Source organism: Aythya marila, assembly GCF_965140915.1.
Source record: "Aythya marila genome assembly, chromosome: 2".
Lineage (NCBI taxonomy): Eukaryota > Metazoa > Chordata > Aves > Anseriformes > Anatidae > Aythya > Aythya marila.
The window spans coordinates 13,028,731-13,052,740 of record NC_139043.1 but is presented as its reverse complement, the minus strand read 5'-3'; the positions used below and the strand labels follow the sequence as shown (position 1 = coordinate 13,052,740).

Below are 24,010 nucleotides of genomic sequence, written 5' to 3'. Positions count from 1 at the left end.
AAAACTATCTGTTGTCTGCAAGGTAACATTGGAAATATATTCAAAGGTTTGGCCCTCTGAAGCCAAGTAAAGAATTATTAATTACTAAGTGAATGTAGTTCTCTGGATTTGTATGTTTTGAGTCTTCAACACCAGCTTGTGTTTCTGAACATGCAATAATGCTATAACGAACCTTTAGCTTTTTTTTTTTTTCCATAGACAAGGGGAAACTCAAGCAGACACACCAGCAGTATGCTTACAAAATGGACATATCAACAGTTTGCAAAGGGCTAGAGGATGGAAAATTAGACTTCGACATTTTGACTCCTACAATCACTACTTTTCAGAAGACAGTGGGCAGAACAAACTTTAAATACGTTAGCTGCCATTTGTAAGTAACAGAGAAAAGTGTGGAGATGGAAATAACTGAGAAGAGATTACGATGGAAACATCAGCGGAAAATTAGAAGTCCTTCAGTAAAAGCAAGACATTAGGAGTGTTTGTTCCATGCCCTGGACACTCCTTTGGAAAGCTAACCACAGAAAATGTTTTTCCATTGTACAAAGACAGCCATATCACCGACGAGCTGTGTTAAGAATGAGAATGCTATGATACACACCAAAACAGGGTTTTTGCTGGATGTAAACGCTGCATGAAGTGATGCCTTGAGCCGCCGGCCAGGAGGGCAGGCATGAGGAGAGGTGTGAGCGTAGTTCCCACTACACTTCCAGACCCTTCACTCGATCGAGGGTCTCCCCAAAACCTTAACCCCCAAGCCCATAGGGACCTCATGACCCTGCCTGCTATGGGCACCCTCTGCTCCCAGCCTCGCAGGGAGACGACATGGCGGCTGCCCAGAGCGAACCAGGGCACCCTGACACCGCGGTGAGGCCCCCCCAGGCCTCCCGTCCCCTTCTGCCCCACAGAGCGCAGCGGCCACCTCACGGCCACCCTACGCGGGTGGCTCCGCAGCGCCCTCGGCGCCCGCCGCCGGCAGCGCAGAGAGCAGCGGCCTCCTTCTCCCCTCCCCCGCGCGCTGCCTGCTCCCCGAGCACACACCTCCCCTCCCGAAAACACCGCCGCTTCCCCGCTTTATATACCCTGCTAAAAATAGCCTGCCGCCCAGCCCTCCAATCAGGAGGGGACGAATTTCGAATCGGGCCAATGGCGGGAGCCGTCACGGCCGGGCTCGGTCACGCCAGGAGGAGCCGCGATGCCTGCCGGGCTCCGATTGGGCGGCTCTGACATCATTGGCACGCGGGGCGCAGGGCGCGCGGCGGGGATTGGTGGGGGGCGAGCGGGCGGCGTCACGGGATCACGAGGGGCGGGGAGGCGGAGGGCGGGGGGGGGAGCAGGAGGAGGAGAACGGGGAGGGAGGGGGAGAGAGGAGGGGGGGCGGGCGCGGGGGGGGGGCGGGGGCGGCGGCGCGGCCGGGCCGGGCTTTGAGCGGGGAAGTTTTGCAGGGGGCTGCATTCGCAGCAGCGCCGTGTTTGCAAATATTGAGCCCGCTCCTGCGCCAGGGTCCTCCGCCGGCCGCCTCGGGAAAGCCGTCCTTTGCCTTTGCCGTGCGATTAAACTTTGCATGAAACTTCGGGTCTTTTTTCCTCCCTAAGCTCCTCAAGGAATTAATACATATATATATATATATCTGCATATATATAAAATATTTTTTATTTTTTTATTTTTTAATATTTTTTTTTTTCTTCTTCTCTGGAAGGAAGAGGGGGGGGGGGGCTTGGAAACTGAGAACTGAGGTTTTTGACACCCCCCCGGCACACCCCCGTCGCACATAAAGGAGGCATCTCTCGTGGTGTTTTTGGTAACCAGCAGTGACTTTTGTTGTTGCAACTTGAGCCATGGATGTGCTCCCCATGTGCAGCATCTTCCAGGAACTCCAGATTGTGCACGACACGGGGTACTTCTCAGCCTTGCCGTCCCTGGAGGAATATTGGCAACAGGTAAAACGAGGATGTCGATGTTGTTGTTGTTGTTGTCGTATTTTTTTTTTTAAAGCCGTATTAAAGGATGAGCGGATTGAAAGAGGAGGAAAAAAAAAAAAAAAAAAAAAACAACCAAGTGTCAGCGGCGAGTTTGGGGAGATCTGAGCACAAATACCTAGCGACGTTTGGAAGCAGGTGTTTCGCTTTTAAATAACACGGCGGTTTTTTGATTTTTTGATTTTTGATTTTTTTTTTTTCCATTTTTTTGAGAGTCCCGAGGTGAAGGCGAGGAGCTGCCCGTATCCTTGCCCGGCCTCGCAGCTCCCCGGTCCCTCGGCTCCGCACCGGGTCCGGGCAAAAGTTTTGCTCCGGTGCCGGCTCCGGGCTCCGCAACTGGGTCTTGTCAGCCCAGCTCTCCGCCTCGGCCACGGGCTGCCTTTCCACTTCGGCTGTTATTATTTTTATTATTGTTATGCATTATTTCCTAGCGATGATGGAAAAAACCATCCACGGGTGTACATGCACATCGGTACACACATATATATATATATAATGTATACATATATGTATATAATGGAGCTGTTTCCCAGCGCAGGGAGCTTTGCAGAGTTGTCAGTCATATGACAGCGCTCCCCTTGTGCTAATTGCCTTGGTGGGGAAGGAGGAAGAACGGAGGCTCCTTCCCTTTAATGGACATATTTCGTTGCCTTTTTTCCTTCCCCTCCTTTCTCGCCCTAATCCGCTCCGAGCGGGGGGCTCCGCTGACAGCCCCACTCCGGGGGGCGACGGGGACCACGGCCGGTACCTGCCGGCGGGGCGAAGGAGCCTACCCAAGAAGGTCGGAAAAACAAAGATGCAAAGTGCTACAGCCTTCACATGCCTCCTCATTGTATGCAATCCCCCCCCCCCCCTTTTTATTTTATTTTATTATTATTTTTCCTTCCCTCCCCCCTTCCCCTTTCAAAGAGGCAGCCTCATAGTACGTGATTGAAATGGAGCTAAGTAGTTTCCTTCAGGCATTTGGGTTTTTGGCAAGGGGCCAGCCCTCTTTCCCAGTAGCCTTCAGAGGCATTTAAACTCGGGGAGAGAGAGAGAGAGAGAGAGAGAGAGGTTCGCTCCGGTTCCCATCACTATAATCTACCTAATGAGGAATTTAAATTAGCCAGGAATATTAAAGTTTAACAAGATCTTAATAAATGCTTCCTCCCCCCCCCCACCTTCCCCTTCTGTTTTCTCGGAAGATCAATACACTATTGTGTCGTCCCTATCAAAAACCCTTTTTTGTTGTCAACATGCATTGCAAACGAGTTATCTAATTACAGGCAAATACCTAAATGCCGTGTGCAGCGCCGGGCTTGTTTTCGTCTTGTTTTGTTGTTTTTGTGTTGTTTTCTCTTCCCCCCCCCCCCCCCCCATTTTTGCCCTCGCTCCTGGCCTGGTCACAACATGTGACCCAGTTTACTGGGGGAGACAGGAGGCAGATGGGAAGGGGCTGTGAGGGGAATGTGTGGCATTTGGGATCAGGTTTTGCTACCGGGCTGGGAAGGGATGATCTTGCTAAAATAAGTAGAGTTTGGTATGGAAACTTGGTGTGTCTTTTTTTTCCTGTGTAATGCTTCCATATGGATCGTTTCCTATAGTGGAAAGAATAATCCCAAAACATCAGCTTGTTGCCATAACAGTTCGTACCCTTTTTTGTTCTCCTCTGCAAATGGCTAGAAAGTCAGCAGGGTAATTGAAATTGAAAACCGCAGCTTCACCCATTTAGGGTGGTTTTGTTTTTTGTTTTGTTTCGTTTCATGGAGTGGAGAGGAATGCGGCTGGGGGGGGAAGTTGTCCATGTACTGTTGCATGTATATTTGAACAGAGTACTTTCTTGGCAGATGGACAGGATTTTAAAAGGAAGTCTCCTTTGGCATTGCGTGAAAGAAAGCGAGCGATGACTCATACAGTTGCACTCTTGGCCAGTAGATAAAGTTCTTGTTCATTGTGGGACTCCCAGCAGGACCTCAGAGTAATTTCCCGTTTCGCATCCTATAGAATAGGACGTTTCTATTCGGGAACTTTTCTCTCCCCTCTCTTCTGTCGAAAAAGTTCCCCCCCTCGTTCCTCCAACCATGCAGGGGAGCAGCCTGAGCTATGTGGCGTGCATGCCAATATGCTTGGAAATGACATTCTTTGAAAGTCGAGCGTGCGGCGTTCTCATGCACAGGAAATGGGAGGACGTCTGCTGCTCCATTGATGGCCCCAGAAGACGGACCGGCAGCTCCGCAGCCATGCTGAAATGTGGCTTTGTTTTCTGACACGGCGTTCGGGCTTTAGCTGCCTGTCAGAGCACATTGTGTTCGCCTGGGTCCCTTCAGCCTCGTGTTTGTGTGAGGGAGATGCAAAACAACTTGACGTTAGGCAGGGCGCGAGAGTGAAGTGTACTTATTTGTTGTGGCTCTCTGTGGTCCCTTTTCAATGTCAGCCTGCTAAAACACAGATTTTTATGATGAGAGTGATGATAATTTGAGTGACTCATTAGAATGCTATTTTGCAAACCCAAGCTGACTTGCACCTTCAGCTGTGTTTGAACTCCTTCCCAGGTCTCAAGAAGCGATTTCTTTTCATCGTAACAGTCACCTAGTTACGGCTGGAGAAGCCTTTAATTTGTTTTGAACCTAGAAACCTCAAATCGAACGTACTACATTCCTGCATGCTTTTTGAAGTGTAAAATACAATTGGGTTTATTTTGAGCAAGCTTGTAACTTTCCTCTTTTTTCTTCCTCTCTTTCACCTAGACGTGTTTGGAGCTGGAACGGTATCTTCAAAGCGAACCCTGTTACGTATCTGCATCTGAAATCAAATTTGATAGCCAAGAGGATCTCTGGACCAAAATTATTTTGGCACGTGAGAAAAAGGAGGAATCTGAACTGAAGAGCACGTGTGTGCCAAAAGAGGACAGCCCTACTAGTCAGAACTTAGAGACCAACAGTTTGAATTCTGACGTGAGCAGTGAATCTTCGGACAGCTCCGAGGAGCTCTCGCCCACGACCAAGTTTACCTCTGACCCTATAAGCGATGTTTTAGCCAGTTCAGGAAACTTGAGTTCATCTGTCACTTCCACTCCCCCTTCGTCTCCTGAGCTGAGCAAGGAGCCTTCTTCTCAGCTATGGAATTGTACGCCGGGTGAGTTGCATTCACCGGGGAAAATTCGTACCGGTACCGCTGGAAAGACTGCAGAAAAAGGTACACCCGCCAATGGTGACACCTCGCCAGATGGCAGAAGGCGTGTTCACAGGTGTCACTTTAACGGTTGCAGGAAAGTTTACACCAAAAGTTCACATCTGAAAGCACATCAGCGCACTCATACAGGTTAGTAACTGAATGCTTGTTAAGAGTTGGCAAGTACGGCAGGGAATACCCCTGACAGTGGTGGTGTCACGGCCTTACACAATCGCTGGGTGGGAGCCCAGGTTTGGAGAGATGATGTAATAGTACAAGAGGCTTACCAGCATGGGCGACATCACTTCCTCATTCTCTTCGTAAGCTGGCTGAAGCCAAGGCAGTTGGCTGTGGAGGAGTCTGCTGTCACAGCAAATATGAGCCACTTGTTTAACTAGGCAATCCTTGGGAAACTGCAGAGGCATGTGGTCTTCAGGAGCACTCACTAGCCAAAAGAGATGCTACACCTCTGTTCACTGTTCACAATTTATTTCCAAAGCAAAAGCTAACTGAGACTTTCTTGAGAAGAAAGGAAAAAAAAAAAAAAAAAAAGGAATGGCATATCCAAAAGCTGGATGGATCTCAAAGTAGCATAAGAGCTTGTCTTCATGGTCCACTGGTCCACTGTACGTTGGGTCAATTCAGCCAGACATCCCAAGGCCTTGATTATATAAAGTACAGCTATAGTTGTAAATAATTTAACAGTTTTGTGTGCCCTTGTGTCAGCAAAAATCTTGGAAAGCCATGGTGCGTTGTAGTTCTTCTAACATATCTGCCTAATTGGACTTGCAAATGTATGATTGACTGTATAATTTTATCCCAAAATACTGAGTAACAGCATTTTATTGTTATGGAATCTGAATGGAAAAAAAATAATCCCGTGTGTTATTGGGAAAGTGAGAAAGGTAGACACTTCAGGGCTTCTATAAATATTTTATGGTTGAAGTAGCATGCTGATTTGCTTGCTTGAGTATTAATATTCAACATCATTTTATGACAGCAGTTAGATGTGTAGAGCTCTGCCTTGGCTCAGTAGTCATCGCTTAATGTGAGGAATTGGTTTGTCATTCTTGGTGTGCAAATCCAAAGACCTATGCAGTTTTTTTCCCCATGATGTGGAAGGAGAATTCACGGAAGAGATCCTGTTTTGACTCATGAGCTCAGCATTTTGTGGCTTTTATGGGAAGTCTGAGCAAGCTTGGATGCTCCCATTGTCAGGCAGAAGTCCGATAAAACGAGATTATTTTCAGAGGAAAGAACAACTTCCACTGAAACCATGGTGGTTGAGCAGACATAAATAGCTGCTGGCCTCAGAAGTATTGCAGAACTGTTGTCCTGGTGCTGTCTGGCTGAGAACGTTCCTGTGAATGGAAGTGGTATTTCTTGAATGCTGAAATAGCAATGTTCAAAGTGGTGTGCAGGCTTTTCCAAGAAAATGTAGCTCAGCAGAAAGAGGTTGCATGTTATACAGATGAGTGAGTGACAGAGGACTTTGATGCAATACAGTAGCCTAATTGCAACTGGGAGCCTAGCTGCGCTGTCTTTAATCACCTTCATGAGGTCCATGCTACCTGTTTGGGAGTCAGGGTGCTATTACAGATGAACAGGAATGGTACAAGGTTGTATTTCTTTGTTTCCTGAGAACCTGTTTAATCGCTTTTTTAAAAAAGAATGAGATTACTTGATGTACTGTTGCAGCACAATAGTTAAGTAGGAATCAGGTGGATGAATTCTGCCTTCTTTGCCTGCATGTTCTGAAGCATTCAGATATGTTAAATAAAATTGACTGTCTTTAGGGGGTGGAGGAGGTTTACATAGAAAATGAATGGGATAGCACCAATCTTCGTTTGAATGAAGTCGTGACTAACATATAATCTGCTTTCTTTGTAGGGGAAAAGCCTTACAGATGTTCATGGGAAGGGTGTGAGTGGCGTTTCGCAAGAAGTGATGAATTAACCAGACACTTCAGAAAGCACACTGGTGCCAAGCCTTTTAAATGTAGTCACTGTGACAGGTATGCGACTGAAATGCACCTTTTAAAATAGTTATTTTTAACACTTACTGGAAAGTGAGTCTAGGCTGCCTTTCACAAGGTTCATTTGTGAAGGAATCGCTTGGGGACACAATTGCATCTAGTATTTTTAAGGGATTATTATGTCTTCATAGTGGGGGAAAAAAATGTTTTACTAATCACCTGGATATAGTTTGTAGCTCGATGGTGCAGATTAGTGTTGTGAAATCCCCAGTGCTACCTGCAGAGCACCCAGGTGCCTGGAGACGCCTTGGGCACTCTGGTGTCTCTGGGATTGCCCCATCCCTCCTCCCCTGGCCACAGTATGGAACCACAGAGCACGGGGGGGCGGTCTCAACCTCACAAAATGTGCCATGAGTGTACCCAACCCTCATCTAACACAATGTCTTTCTCTTCCCTTGCAGGTGTTTTTCCAGGTCCGACCACCTGGCCCTTCACATGAAGAGACACCTCTGAGTGGGTCACGAGGTGAATCCTGTGGGCTAAGAGGCGTCAAGGTTGAAGAGCCTTGAGCAGAGGGATGCGTGTTCCAGCCAAAGCATGCCATTTTGCACCCTACCCAGTTGCCTCCAGGACCTCTCTTCCTTGAAGGTCTTTTGAGGGCTAATAAGTCATGTAAGAAACGGCATAGCAACCGCGGTGCGTGATGTTTGGGGTTTCCTGGACTCATACACTGGTATCTAACCTTCTGAGTGGCTCCTAAGCCTTTTGCCGTGAGCATGTGCACTGAGAATGTCAATGATTGGGCGACTGTGTGCTATGAGGATCTATTGATGACTGTATGCTGAGGCACATTTTTTTTCTTGTGGTTGTTTTATAACTGTAAGAGAAAAAAAATAGTCTGAATGTCTTGTATGTGAGGAATATCTCGTGAGATGGGACGACCACCAATCATTTCCAAGGGGTGGGGGGAGGGGTGTCTGCACCTTTTTCAAGGGAAAACTGAGAGGGGAAGGGGGGAATAAAAAGAGTCAGGATGCCAGAATGGAGATGGGGACCTCCCCGTTCCTGTGTGAGAGGAGCTTTAGGTGTCTGGTGCAGCTATTAAACGTGCAATGTGTCAAGTAGCTTGTTTTACTTGCTACAGAGCTCATTTGTAATCCATTGTATAAGCTGTGTATTTACAAATGTAACACAACTATAACTTTTCATTATAATACAAAGGTTATTGCATGGTTCTGGGGAACTATATGCTTTTCCATTCTTTAATCAGGACTGCAGTTTTGATTCCAGTTAAGAGCAGCTAAAATACAATTGGTCTAATGTTACATAATGTATGGAACATGAATAATTTTTTCTGTTGGGTGGATAAAACCACTATTGGTTAGAAACTGATTTTTCTCATGCAGCTAATTTTTCTCTTATTTATGCCTTGAGGACTAACTTCTGGTTTTCTAGCTGTTAATGCACTGTTGACCTTAATAATGGTGCCTTATGCAAGTGACCTTCTCTTGTAGAGGGTCTTATACAGGGGTATGGGTGATGCATGCTTTATTAAGGCTCTCTTTTCACCTGGCATTGTACTGTATCAAATGTATAATATGAGGGGAAAAAAAGGTTACTTCCAGGGTCCTCCTTCACAAAGACAAATATAGAGAAAAGTCATTCATGTCAGTACAGTATTTGTTTAACTTAGACAATTTGACTGTGTTACAGTATAATGCATATGCCAATTGAATACCTGACCAGTTCTGCCACCTTGAGACTTTTTTTATATTGACCTTGCACAACAACTGTGTATATACACACCCCAACTGTACTTAATATGTCAAGTTTTCATACATATTAAAGATACAGAAGTATTAAAAGATGTATTTGCTTAAAAGGCACAAGTTTCACATCTATATATCTAGCTATCTGTTGGTCATACAGAAAGAAACTATATTACTTTTTTTTTAAAAAGTGGGCAGAAAAATAATTGTGTATGTATATTTGTGTGTACAGTCTGTGTATGTGTGTATATATATAGATAATATATAAATATTTTTTTTAAAAGGAAAAAAAATTAGAACACATAGCTAGAAAATGCCACAGCCCGTCAAAATATCCCCTCCCCCCCAATATGATCATTAAGGAGACAAAGAAATGAAAGATACAATTATTAAAATCTAGCATTTTTAGAGGCTTTACCTTTAGTTTAATGCTATGCTAAAGGCTTTGTTGGCATTCAGTTCTTCTCAGATTGCTGACTGTGTTTTGTAGTTATTAGGTTGTCTGAAATAGCGTATCTGTGGCCATTTAAGAATGATATGAACCGAGTATTGGCATGCTAAAAGAATATTAGCTGTGTGCAGATGAAGTACACTCATATTTTGGCCTTCCGGCTTATGGGAGGACCTGTGAGTGAGCTAGTTGTTGTGGTGGTTGAGCTCTAATTTTGCATAGTTCAGCTAAAATAAAGACTGTTTTTTCCTAGAATAGAAATAGTCTGTCCAAAAGCAGTATTTTTTTTTTTTTTAAACCAGCTCACTACAGTTGATGCAATGAAACACGTGATCTGTTTCTTTTTTTCTATTTATTATTGGTCTTGCTTACTATGCTAATATTTTGGTATATCTTCCTGGAAATGTATGTAGATAAGTGGTTTAGGAAAAAGTATATGCAAGTGATCTGGTTCTAAGGAACATGCAGGCTTAAATCATTCTCATTTCATTTTTGTTTTAAATTGCCTGAAAATGCACTTTTTTTTTCCCCCCTGAAACAAAAGGAGAAATGGATTTCTATTTAGGTGTTTTTGTTTTTTTTTTTCTTTTTTTTTTAAACTCCTTGTTTGCAATGTCCTTGGTTTAGCCATATTTCTGAAAAATAAGAAAGTAAACAAAAGTGGAAAAAAAAATAACCCCAAACAAACAAAAAAAAACATTAAACTTGCACTGGCTTGTCTCAATTGTGAAATACCATCAGACTTGTGTGGATGGGGTGGGGCTGTGTGCCATATGTCAAATGCCTGTAATTTTCTTAATAAGCAAGTACATTTTGTTCAGGTGATAACTGAGCCTCAATCAAGCTGAAAAATAAAAAATAAAAAAAAAAAAACATTTTTGCTTGAAATTTAAGAAGAAAAAGTTTCTATTAGTGAAATTTCTTTTTTTGTTTTTGAAGCACCCTGTTATCTAAAGAATCTCTTTGTAAGATTTTTGTAAAAATTTTGTTTTACAAGATTTTATTTGAAATTGTTTTTTGCAAGATTGTTATATTTCTGTATGAATGTATTTTTTATTGGAATAACATAAAAAGAAATTCTTATCAGCATCATGTGTCTGGCTTCATCTTTCCCATCTCTGAAGGCATACATACCAATGTCAAATACTATGTTGATGCCTTCTCTTGAGCCATCTGATCTCACGTACAAATATCTTTGGGTCAGGTCACTTCATGGAAGACAAGCACTGGTGAGAAAATAACTTTGGCAGTAGGAACATATCTTCCATATCTGAAAAGCCGTTGTTGATTTAACTTCTGTTCTCAGCGGAGTAAATAGTTAACACGATTGTTACTACAAGACTGCACCTTTATTCCAAATCGCTTGTTCTGAAGAGGTGAATGCATGTGGGCATTTAACGTGAAAAAAATAAACAGAAAGAAAGGAGATCGCTGGCCGAGAAGTACCTGCCCATAACTACTCCAGCTGGCTGTGGGCCTTTGAGCTGTCCCATCACTGAGAAAGCTAGCCCAAAACCTTCAAGGCGCAGCTGGGGGAAGGAACCACATGAAGCCTGCCTGGTCTACATGCAGAGACCCGAGCCTGCTGTGGGGCTGACCTGACCCACATGCTGGTAACCTTCAGCCATCCAACTGCAAGCTTCTGTATGAACAGCATTTTTTCAGAGCAATGGCTCTTCAAAGCATGACCAGCATGGGCACCGGCTTTGGACGCGTGCAGAATTTGTTTTATGTTGCCTTGTGGCTTCTGCTTCACTCAGACTTGTGTTAAAAGTCCCTTAAGCATCCAGTAAAACCATCGGCATGAATAGCAAAGTTACATGCAGAGAAACTGACTTAAAACATGTGAATTGAGTTCACAGGGTTTGAGCGTTCATGGTTTAAAATTAGAAATGTCCTAAAAATGAAGCAGAAGAAAACAGGAAGTTAAAACTGAGGTGGAGGGGGTATGTGGGAGAGACCCTTGTCACCTACCTCAGCTTTGTAGTGGGCTGGTAAGCAGAAAATAAGCCTCTGTATAGGCAAGGAAAATGGCAATTTAAGCAAAATCCTGATCTGTAATGAGAGGGAGATACCACATTTTATCACTTCCAGTACCTCGTGCAATGAAACCTGTTCTGGGAAACTCAGTCACAGTTGCAACAGAAATTATAAAGTCAATGGAGATTCAGGGATTGTGACATTTTGCTTTCTCTGTGTACAAGATAGAAATGGAAATATTTTTGAAGAACTGATCTTGACCTTAGGGGTTCTCCACCCAAAATGTTCAATGGGTGTGTAATGCAGAACAAGGACTGGCAAATTTTTGTCTGTTTACTGGGTGTGTGTCCTCTAGGGCTGTGTCTTACTGTATCTTAAAAAAAAAAAAAAAAAAAAAAAAAAAAAAGGTTCGATAATTCCACTGTTACGGATGTTATGGATATTCTACTCTCCTCTTTTCAGATTGTACTGAAAAAAAAAAGGGGAGGGATGTTCACAAAAAAAAATGCTAGTGACAGAGCTGTTGGGCAACAAGGAAACGGCAAAGCAGAAAGCAATCGCCATTTCAGGGTTAGTGCATTTCAACATGTACATCTACTGCAGACTTGCTTAATTCCATGTTTTGAAACCCAGAGCAAATGGGAAGGGGTGTGAATTTAAGAGTAAAAATGTCAGGTGGCTTAGACAGAGTGCAGACATTGATGAGTAGCCTCAGCAAGTTCCAACAAATTCAAGGGAGGTTAAAAAGAGGACAGGTCTTCTAAGCCAACATGTTAGCTTCTTACTATAGAGGTCAGGTACAGCATGTTTGTGCATTTAGGCACACTTACATGCACGCAAAGGTCAAGATGAAACAGTTAAAATCCCCAAACAGAACCTGTTTTTATTTTTTTTTTCCTTGGGTGTGAAAAAATCCTGGCATAAAAGTGGTCAGTGCAAGTAGGACAAATCACAGTTTACCAACTTATTTGAATGACTATATTTATTACAAATATAGATGACTTTAAAGTTCACAATAGACAAATGTTTTTTATTTTCTTAAATTGGATGTTCATATTGTCTAAATGTTGCCATCTCTCCCCCTTTAAACCATATTATGAATTGTCACAAGCTGAATCTGGATTTGTACCTGTGAAAGCATGTTCAAGACAAACTATATTTTGTCCTTTCCTCTTTAGAAGTTGTTTACAGTACCTCTGCCTTTTTATTTGTCTTTTTCCTCTCTCATTCTTCTCAACTACTTGAGCAGTCACTCTTTATTTTCTTTAATTGTGCCGAAAGCTCAGAGGAATAAGAACAACCTCTGTAAATCACACAAATGACAGTAGAGAAATTACAGACAAGAAGAAGGAAAAACACTATGGTGACTGTTTCAAAAAGTAGTGGAGTGTTATTTATACATCCCCAAGGGGTATGTAATATCACATATTCTCACAACAGGGAGAGATGACCTTCAATAAGAGGAAAGGTCCATGCTCCATCAATTGGAGGCCTCCTTAACCTTGACTGTAGAGAAGAGTTAAGGTAAAGGGAGCTCTAACTACACAGGAACAGGGATGACAGGTAAAGAAAGTTTTCTCTCTGCCTTTAAAAGTGTAAAAGGACCTATGTTCCCTCCTTGTTCCTCCGTTCTTCAACAATTCATTAGAGACAAAATGGTTTGGAGAGGAAAGTTCTGCAACACCTCTTCCTCAAGCTCTCCATCTTTGCTTCCTCAGGTATTATCACTTTATAAGGCAGGCAATGGAACCAATACATCAGTTCTGGTGACAAGAGGATACCTAGCAGCCTGTACCCTGTAGAAGTCTGCCTGCTTCAGCTTCATCCCATGGGGTCATGTAACCATGAGGCATTAACAGGTACTTCTGAAATAAAGCCTCTGACATGGCAAGAAACTCCACTGAGATTATGAAATCCAAGGCAATAGTATCTTTATTTTTTTTTCCCTTTAGCTCTTTTACCCTCTACACTGGCTGTTTCATCCCTTATTCATGGTCCCTAGGTATATGACATTTATTTTTGATCAAACTTGTAGTAATACTGTCTCATAACTATTTGAGCTCTTACATATAAGGGAGAATGAGCAGATGGAGTATTGCTTTTGCACATAGGTCTACAGAGGTTTAATCAGTCTAGGATTCTTTGGAGATACCCTGGGAAATAAGGGTTTGCAGGTTGCTACATTAATATTGTGAGGCCTTGGTCAAAAGCTCATTTAAGTCAAGAAGAAATTCCTCACTGAATTCAACTGGCTTCAGACACGGTCATTTTTCCATAGAGCTGAACCTGAGGAGGAGGTAGATTTGAAATCCATTCAAAACCAAATTTTGATTCAATGACATTTATGACTATATTTTACCTATTTCCCATGAACATTTGATAGCTGGAGTTTACAAGTGCAAGCATTACAGAAAAGTTTTTTGTTTTTTGTTTTTTTTTTTTTTTAACAGAAGTATGATTTTTTGCTGAAATTTATTTTTGATTGCAGACTGATGGTAAACACTTGCAATTTGCAACGCAGGTTCAGTTACACAACAGCTACATAATCATTTTGTAGGTTACAGCAGTGACTGTATTCAACTGTAATATTTTCAATCTAAATGCTTCAAAAACTACTAGCTGAGAATTAATAAATGAATAAATTAACGGGATTGGTAGGATACCATAGCAACAAAGGTGGCCTATGGCTTTAAAAAAAGTGCTGCATCAGACAGAAGCCAGCACATTTTGTTAAAATAAGGAAAAAATATTCCAAAACTGTAATGGAGGCTACAGCTTGGTCGTGTTCTTGAAATATAGGTTTATAATTTGTCACAGGAAAAATAACTCCATAAAGCAAAGCCGCTAAGGTGTTTTAAGATGATCTATTATGCGGAGGTGTCTAGTGCAGCCATTTTGGATTGGTGTCATGATAGGAAACAGATGGTATATGTGTTTATGTTTAACATTTAAGGGGGTATAGAAAGCAATTGGGAGGTGATGCATTTTGTTAATGGGTAAGTAAAGCCTCACACATACAGTTAAAATAGAAGGTAAAAAACAAGCAACATTTTTTCAGCACAAATGAGGCCGTGCAACAACACGTTTAAGTAGATTTATTTGACTTGTTTCACTTTAAATAATTTTAATGAGAAATTCTCTAAATGTTTTTGAGCGGAGATAGAAAGTAATCTGGTAACCACATGTCTTGATGTAAGCCAAGCTGTTCTTTAACAGCACTTTCTTTCAATACAATATAAATTTAGCTGGAATTAGCATTGCTGAATATTAGTCCCTCAGTGCCTCACTTGCTAAACCTCCATCTTCTTTTTATTGCCTCTGTGCATTTCAGAAGCAGAATGTGTGGTCAGTTCTGGACAAAGGCAAATTATCCAACCAGGCTGGGGAAGATGATGTTATTTACTAAATTCTGTAACATAACAAACACTTCAGCAATAATTCAGGAAGGTAGCAGATCTGCACAGGATAGAGTAATATATTTTTTTCCTGTATTGTGCTACTTTTTGGATTTGCTACTGAATATATCAAAAAATCTAATTACTCATGCGAAGCTGTATTTTAGTGAATTTTATGTACTTCACCTTACAGTATGTTATTTAATTTATAAGATTTATCTTTAAACCTGCACAGATAGTCAAAGACTATTGTTCATTTCCAAGCTTCACTATACAAGTTACTCAGTCTTCTAAGTTTCCCTTTATTAGCTTTTGCTAACTATGAAGAGGACATTGAGGGCAACAGGATTTTAATAGATCCTCACTGTAATTAATTATTCATCAGCAGTAGAAGTATTAACGGTTGTAGTCAGACATCCAGAGGAGGCTGAGGTCTTACCGTGGTGAACCTACAGGGAGAGAGGCTACTCATCCTGGCTCTGCCTAATTAGACCACGGCACATTTGGAATTACTCACATCCAGAGAGAGAGAGAAAGCATTTCTGAGAACTGGTCAGATCATCTCAGTGGTTTTCCTTTTCCCAGTCAGACAGATAATACTGTTGATATTTTACCATAATTCCGTTCAATTCCATCTGCCTTTCACAGATGGACTCACCCTGGCCACCAGGATGAGAAATCACCACGCAGAACCCTGGGTTTCGATGCATTTCAGTGAGCATCTTTAGGTGTGATCTTGTAATGCTCATCCCTGTTTCACGGAGCTGGGATATTTCTGTCATTTCATGATTTTGCTTTCTATTTCTTACTTTCTTCTTCTGGCAATAAGCTTGGTATATATCTGAAATGTTTGCATCTACTGAGATTTCTCCTTAATTTGAAAAAAAAATGATAATAATTAATCTTTAATCCCACAGATAGAAAAGAGTAAATAAGAGATGTAATAATGTTATAGTATTAATGGAATTTGAGCCTCAGTAGGAAATAGATGCATTATTCATAAGGATTGATGGTCTTTAGTGTCCCAACAGCCCCTTGTGGGGCTTAGGAGGTATTAGACTGGTCACTGGAGAGAGGTCTGCTCTAATGTTCAGTAAGCTAAACTAAAAACATAGCAAGAATTATAAAGCAAAACCTAATCAAATCCTAAATATAAATATGATGATACAAATCCAGCCCTTAGTTATCTCCAGAAACCACCCTGCCTCAAAGGGTTGTCAGTGACTTGTCCCTTATTATCTTTAATCAAGCAGAAGAGAGAGGCATTGAATGCCACAGTGGTTCCGTACAAAAAGGCACGGCAGGTGAAATCTATAGAGCTGTGCTCCTCGGTATACGTGTGCCACTGGCCAGCTCCACTCTGCTAATGAAAGGGAGGGTAAAAAGGATACAAAGGGATGCAGTGTTTTTCCAGCACATGTGAAGTCTCCTGTAGCTTTTTCTAATTTCAATCCCCAAAGTCCAGACCACAGATGCTTTGTAGGGCAAAAACTCAGCCTCGATTCCTGTAGGTAAAAATTCTGTGGTAACACACAACAAAGCAGCTGACGAAAGGAGATTTCTGCAATAAGGTTTCCAGCACTTACACAGATGGGATATACCCAGGCTTGGGTCTCTGTGCTTTTTGACAGGACATTATTTATCTTAACTATAATGCACAATTTAAAACCAAAGGAAAAAAAAAAAAAAAAAAAGAGAGAGAGAGAGAGAGAGAGATTATTTGTATATTCTTTCATTTATCCAAACAGATTAGGCATTACAGTTTGAATATCTGTCTGAGAGGCTAAAACTAGTCACCAAACAAAAGTAAATGTGTAATTCAATATTAAAAATATTTTTTCCATTACACATTAAGTATCACAGGATAATGATGAAGTCATAAAAGACTAATGTGTTTAGCCAGGAGAGAAGAAGAAGATTAAAAAGAGAATAAAGAGCTGTGGGATACGGCTCCTTTTGACACAAAGGGCAGCACCCAAAGTCTGTTCAGGCAAATATCCATGCATCTGGATTGTTTAATTCAAAGCAGATATATGCCTTGACTTTGTAATAAGCTCTATGTAAACAGTCTTTGGACCCTCACCTGCTGTCTCATGAGACACCAAAAAAACAGTGCAGGATTTCCTCATTGGTGAAGCCCCAGAAGTCCTCATGCCTCCTGGGGCTGTGCAGCCAAGGTCTGGGGTGCAAGGATGAAGCACTTTGTGACAAAGGGGTTTGAAAACATGTCGGAGCAGAGTTGCTGAGACATCTTCAACCTTAATACTGTCTTTTTTCAATGTTTTGTGCGAGCATCACCTTTGTACTTGTAGAGGTAACCCATACCAGAAAAAGAAGAGGCAAGTATTTCCCTTATCCTTCATGCATTTTTCTATGTATATTCAATCTATGATATGTAGGTATGAGCTAACGTTTAAAGCTAAAATTTTATTCTTAATTTTAATTCATTAATAAAGAAATAATAATGGCTGAAAATAAGGATCCTAAGAATGCTTAGATTTTTTTGGTTAAAATTTATATAGATATGTGCACATATGCACATAAATGAAAACAGATTTTCTTGTCTAAGTTTTTTTTTTTTTTCTGTATACTGTTACATTCCAATAAAACAGTGTCCTTCAAGAATCATCTGTAGGACTGATAATAATACACCAGCCTTAAATTAGGGTGTAAGACAAAAACAGATAAAAACACTGAACAAAATAAAACAGTGTATAAGATGTAAGAAAATAATAATAATGACAACAATAATGATAATAATAATAATAAACACTGAAGGCAAAAAAGTCAGCCATGAGAGTTCTTTTGAATTTAACATTATGTGGTAATTTGAGCATGTCAGCATTGAGGTTGTTGATGGATTTAGTCAAAAAGCCATAGTGCCAAGCATCTCTAAATCAGGTCTTAAAAAAAGGTCAAGATTGCCTTAAATGCCTTAAATTTAAATAAATGATAATATGACACTGTTTTTATGTTTGTTTGTTTTAATTTACATTCTGGATTTTGGATCCAGCAGGGTGTATTCAGAATATGTTTTCATGATATTCTTCACAATGAGGGTTAAAACTTCTTTTTTAAAAAATAAAAGATAAGAAACTAAAAAAAAAAAAAAAAAGACACATGACAATAGGTATTCAAGGTCATACTATAAAATGGTATGAACTCGTTACCTTGAGGCAAATGTATGCAAATAAAATTCTTTGCTAGAGTAAAGCCGTTGAGTTCTCATGATTTCATAGGCCAGAATATATGGGCCATAATTTTCAGACTGACAATGTCTGAAAAAAAAAAGTTATTAAAGCAAAAACATCCCCCAAACCTGACAATGTTCTTCACCTAAAACCCAGAGAAGGTCCTTAAAAGTGCCTAGGGAACCTCATTAAGTATTTCTCTGTGGAAAGTCTACATGAGCATTATTCTGAAGTGATTTTTTTTCCTCCTTTCTGCCATTCCACCTAACATTTTTATCTTATTATTCTTAGCAGTGGTAAGTAACTATGACAGGAAGACAGAGTGGAAAATTAAGGCTTGTTAAGACTATTATACACCAAAAGGATCATGTCATAAATGAGACTTTAGTCAGCCCAGTTTGGGATATAATTAAGTAATCATGTTCAAGGTGGATAGGTTTGAGACAATAAAAGGCCACTGGAGGTTGTTCAGTTTCAAAGGAACAAATCTTTTATGCTAAGAAGTTATGGGGATGCTGTTTTGGCAGTGGTGTGGGACACAGCCTCTGTCCCAACAGTAGAACATGGAGGGGCTTCTACCCCTGGCAAAAGTGGGCAACCCTCAGGACCCCACTGTCCTTCAGGATGATCTTCCTGCCAGACTAAGGTTTCCCATGTCTCATTTTCCACAAGCATATCACCAGCGTGCATTAGCCTCTGGCTTGGGTCTGCAGGAGACCCTCAAGTGTAAGATCAACAAATGCAGCACCCTGTGAAGGAGTTGCATATGCTAAAAATTTCTCTATCACTTCATTCACTTTTGAGGAAAGTGTGTTTAAAGCCAGTCATCAAGGCTGTGAATAATGACCATGTTCCGATACGATGGACACAACAAGGACGTGCCAACAAAACCGCAACAGAAAAACAGTGAGGCTTTTTCTTGGCTTTGGGAGAACACAATGAGGCTAATGTTGCTGCTTTCTCATATTTTCCTGTGTTATCAGCATGGAAAGCTGGGCAGGACATAGTTGAATCACTGCTCAGAAGTCAGTCCAAAATATGAGTGAGTCAAACAGTGTATAGGATGCAGAGTGGCATGTGTGGTTAGTGTCAGAAAGGATTTAGTGCAATTCTTGAGGGCATAATGGATGATTTTATATATTTTTTTTATTTTTTATTTATTTTTTTTTTTTGCCTGCAAGTAACCACAATCATTATATGAATCATTTGGGAGAATTATAATGAAAGATATCATATCAAAAAGCTGCAATACAGAGTTTTTCACTGAAAACAGCAGCTTAGAAGAGCTTCAGAAATATGCTAACAAAGATGATACCTTGCTGGGATATCTATTATTACACACACACAAAGAGATTGAGCTGACGTGGGGGAGGTAGTGCTGGGGGAAGAAAGAAAAGAGAAGATGGATCATAAAATTTGAAAAATAATATTTTAAAATGTGATATTCCTCATTTCTGAATTCAATATTTAAATGCAGAGTTTGTATATATTTTTTTTCTCTAGTTATCTTTCTTCCTCCCGCCTTCCCTTTTTAATTCCTCAGAAGGACAGAGTAGGAAAAATCTGTATTTTGCTCTTATATCTTTCCCTTTTTACAGTCTTCTGCTTCTTCAAATGGAAATTATAACTGTTTAAGATTTCAAGCTGTGCAAGTGGCAAAATCTTAGCCAAGACTGAACTTCCTACTTTGGCAAAATAATTTTGTTTTCAATAAAATCTCTTGGGGGCAGGGGACAACAAATAAACACTGCATTTAAAAAGTTAATCAACCTATAGTCTACACGGGCAGCTCCCTCACTTACTTTCTCTGCCTCATATAGGAGTGTCATGGAAAAGGGTGTCCTGGGGAATGTGAAGGTAAAAGCACAGTGTGGAATGTGGTTACCTCCTCATCCTCTTCAAAGAGAAAATTGTCCCTTAAAATAGCATATGTTGGTGGTCACATCCCTGCATGGGGGCTGTTGGCAGGAGGACCAACCTCAGGCATGGAGTGGTGCCCATGCAGCCCGTGCCAGCATCCCACTCTCCCATCACTGCCTCTGGAGCCTTCACCTGCATTTGCTTTCACAGCTATAGTGGAAGGACATTGCCCATTCTGGTAGTTATATGCATGTTTTTCCACTGTAATGCAGTGGGTCATTATCTTCATTGCTATTGCCTCGGTATTTCCTGGTGATTTTGTCAGTCTCAGCTTCTTTTTTTTGTGGATTCCTAATGAGAGGCCATAGCTTAAGAAAAAAAAATACACAGAAGGTGTATTTTTGTTGTTAAGGCTTGCAAACAAAGAATGCCAAACAGACCTCTAAGGAATGAGAGAATTAAATTAGTCTACCTGTGTCCCACTGTGCTGAATCTGGTCCAGCTTTCTAGAAACACTGGTTCATCAAAAGCAGGTGGGAAGAAATCTAACTGGAACAGCAGGAGCAACTGGATTGCAAAGTTCACTCTTGTCACAAACCCTTTTCTTCTTCAACTTGTTGGGTATGAAATAGCTCATAAATACATTGAAGAATCCTTCTTTCCCCTGCTCTTTTGTGGTACAGGGAATGACTCTCCTTAAAGTGCAGGTTTTGAGGAATGAGCTTTTTGTATAAATGTTATCTTTTTCACATCATATTTAAGTTTTGGTTAATAAAGGATGTCTTAACTGTGTAGTAAGGATCTTTTTTTCTTGGTGGTGTTTATTTACTTGTGAGGTGCCAGTAAACAAACAAATAAATAAAAACCATGTTTTTAGAATAAATTCAATAGCAGTAACTCACACTTAACTATTAGTGGAGGCAAATGACTGAAGTGACCCAGATTTTCTTTTTGTGATGTTATGAGAAATAACTGAGCACAGAAACCTACATTTCCTGCAAGCAAAAATACTGTGTGTCAGTTACAGCTGCTAGATCTATAGGCTACAGCAGAGAGATTTATTTTTTAAACTAAAACTAAAACACCAGTATTAAATCTAAACAGTAGAATACATACATTAATACACGGTATGTCAAATGAGTACATAACCAAGTGTCTAAGGACATCAGCTCCTTAGAAGTATCATGGGTTCTTTTCCCTCCTGCCAGTTTAAATCTGGGATATCTCCATCAATGTCATCAGAGTCAGAACTGTGTAAAACTGACATGATAGCAGGATGTGATCCTGTGTGTCTGTGTAACATCTGCCATCTTCATCAAGACTGAACTCAGGCCATGCATATAATAAACAGGCTTATATTGCTTGCTGGGGAAGAGACAGCTGCCAAAGAGTTATGCTTGAAAGATATCTGGGAGCTTACTGTTGATCTCAACAATAGTCCACCCAGATCCTCTGCTATGTGCAAACACTGTGGCAGTCTCAGGGCACACGGAGAATGACAGAGCAGCCTCCACAATGGGCTTTCTTTGAGAACCAGCAGGTGCATTCCTGCACCCAAGAGCTCTGGGATCAGACCACTGGCCAAGGAGAGTCAGGTGGAGCCGGGGCAGAAGGGGAAGCCACCCAAGGGTGCCAGCTGTGGGTGGCTGGTTTGGGTGTCTGTATGCCGGGCCTAAGTCTGCTTCTACACTGTGCTGGTGACATATTTTTGTAAGCTGGGATTTGGACACTGCTCTGAGGTCAGTCACCTAAAACTGAAATACCCAGCGTTTTAGATGTTCGGGTCCTTCCTTATATGTATTCCTACCACATTTCCTCAAAAATCTCTCTCTTGGATTGTCAGAGTTGTAAGGACTATTTGTCTGCCTGTATGCATATCTGCATGTGTATGTGCATACATGTATATATGTATATTAATTGCATTTTAAGTTATATAGCTTGCTGTCACTGACTTATTTTGTAAGAAAAGTAGACTTAAAATAAATGGAAAACTTAATAAAGACTTACATAAAATAAAACAAAAAAAAAAGTTTCCTGCTTGTGGATTCAAGTTAGTATTAAATGAGTCATCAATGTGGCACCTTAATTGTTTCACAACATTTTATTTTTACTGGTGGGTCAAATGAGTCAGCTGAGTGAAGGCAGGATATAAGACAATGGATGATTAGTGTAGGGGTGAGTAAAAATATATACTGCATACCTTTCTGTCCCCACACGTTATGTTTCCTTAAACTGATGCCAGATTCATTTGATAAAAAACTGACTCAGCTTTTGCTGAGTTGGCCCTGCCATTGACAAATTTCCCTTTAGGGAATTATATTTTCTCCTCCCAGAAATGGACTTGTAAGACACTGTCAATTTTAAAGGTTGGAATTCAGGAAAGAAGAGTAAAAGTATGTGCTTCTAAGCTCTTTTATAAGTATCGTAAGAGTATACCTTTTTATTTCCCCTGAGAAGAATGTGAAAACACGAGACAAACATGGTCAGTAAAATCTCTCCAAAGTAGGTGAGGAATCTTCTTCAGCTGCTACCAATTTTTCTTCTTTTGCAGTGAGAGTTCTGCTTATTCTCCATCTCCATCCCGAGATGGAGATGAAAAGAAAGAAGAAGAAAGGAGAAGAATCTGGGAAATAATCTGAGTTATGTCTTCACTTTGTTTCAATCAGCACATCGCCAAATCTGACAGTTCATCTACTTGCTGAGAATCTAAATCTCATTTAAGAAAACAAAACAAAACAAAACAAAACAGTGAACTTTATTAATTTTATATGTTATTTTTCTTTACAGACTTAATTCAGACAGTATTTATAGCCCTGCTTTCATTCATAGTATTTTCCTGCAATGTTGTCTGATTATATGATAGTGGACTGTCACTTCCAGATTGGAGCTTTCTTTTCAGCTGCTGTGAACTAGGGTAGCCCAGTAGGTGCATCAATTTATACTACATTTGAATCTCAGTCTCTGATCTTTTTAGAATTTTTGTTGAGATGAAATAGGCTGAAGGGGGAAAATGATAAAGTCTAAGGAGAATTGAAGCATTTTTCAGGTGGCTTCTATCTAGTGAAATCAGACCTGTCTATATAATTTATGGGCAGAACAAGACACCTAAAAATGGGGTTCAAAGAAGCCAGTGCTTTGTGTGAAGTATTAAGCAGTAGGAAATGGCAAAGAAATGTTCAGATTTCTGCTCTGCCATCAAATGTTGTTAAACGAACATGGGGTTAGAGGAAAACACCTTCTTCCATTTCAGATTCACAGCTACAAATGACTCTTGGAATTAGTTTCATCTGTCAGCTTCATCTATTCTTGCAAACAGCAGAAGTGATACTCTAGGTATGTGTGAGATCCATGTCCATACATCTTTGAAACCCACCATTGTGCAAGAAATTGCACCAATGCTTTCCACAGTTCAGAAAAGCAATTACTCTCCTTGGAGGATTCCGAAATGGTGTTGAAATTCAATATCCAACTGGAACTGTTCTTTCTATATAAATTAAGAAAATATTAATTGAAAAGGAGCCTGGAATTTTCTTCTTATAGGCTTCAGAGATATTTTGTCAATGCTTATTTAACCCCTAAATCTCTATTTCAGAAAACAGAAAAAGATTTGCACTTAAGCATCCCCTATTTTAAGAGAATCCTTTAACCACCAGGCTCCTGAAAATAAAGAAAGATACTCGTGAAAGATATTAGTTTAGTTTTAGGATCTAAACTCAAATTGACATGTTAGTTAGGTCAAGAACTCAGGTTGGTGCAATTCAGTGGCTTGGTTTACACAGGATGCCAGACTTTGAACCTCTATGTAACAGGTACAAATCAATGAAATTTTACAGATTTCATTGAAGAAGCCTAATCCATCTGAAGCCAGTGGTAATCCTTCCTATTACTCCAGTAAGCTTTGTACATGCCTGTGTCCATGTCTGCTACTCTGGGATGATGTATATTGCTGGTTTATTCACTGCAAAAAATATAAAAATACAAAATCCACTTACTGCAGTAAAATATCAGTTGGTCTGCCTATACATCCAGTATGGTTTTCTTTGTTTTTCTGTTGTTTTTGTTTGTTTACTTTTTAATGTTTTTCTATTGGGGGTCAACTTTTAATACTTCAATCCCTAGTAATCCCTTCCTTGCCTTCAATTATTAGGGCAAAGACAAAGGAAAGGAGGGAAACAAAAGAGATGTTTCTGGTGCCATATGTTTTGTGTTCACAAAAGCAAATGTTCAAAATCCCTCCTATTCCTCCTGCTGCCTGAAGGACTC

At 40.6% G+C, this 24,010-nt stretch overlaps 1 protein-coding gene across 2 annotated transcripts; it reads left to right on the top strand.

Annotated features, from left to right (window-relative positions):
• Positions 1 to 1,454: 1,454 nt before the first annotated feature.
• On the top strand, positions 1,455 to 10,407 carry KLF6 (KLF transcription factor 6). Of its 2 annotated transcripts, none has more exons than XM_082753237.1 (4): positions 1,455 to 1,937; positions 4,703 to 5,090; positions 7,017 to 7,140; positions 7,563 to 10,407. In XM_082753237.1, the coding sequence occupies exons 1-4, from the start codon at positions 1,836 to 1,838 to the stop codon at positions 7,612 to 7,614; spliced, it is 666 nt and encodes a 221-aa protein (XP_082609363.1). In that variant the 5' UTR covers positions 1,455 to 1,835; the 3' UTR covers positions 7,615 to 10,407. The 2 variants fall into 2 exon arrangements, with proteins under 2 accessions (XP_082609363.1, XP_082609362.1); XM_082753236.1 differs by having other exon boundaries at positions 1,457 to 1,937; positions 4,703 to 5,276.
• Positions 10,408 to 24,010: the final 13,603 nt, after the last annotated feature.

Excerpts from the sequence above, each read along its gene's own strand:
- KLF6 (XM_082753236.1), top strand. The coding sequence starts at position 1,836 with ATGGATGTGCTCCCCATGTGCAGCATCTTCCAGGAACTCCAGATTGTG. Across the intron at positions 5,277-7,016 it reads ACATCAGCGCACTCATACAG|GGGAAAAGCCTTACAGATGT; the intron begins GTTAGTAACTGA and ends CTTTCTTTGTAG. Across the intron at positions 7,141-7,562 it reads AAATGTAGTCACTGTGACAG|GTGTTTTTCCAGGTCCGACC; the intron begins GTATGCGACTGA and ends CTTCCCTTGCAG.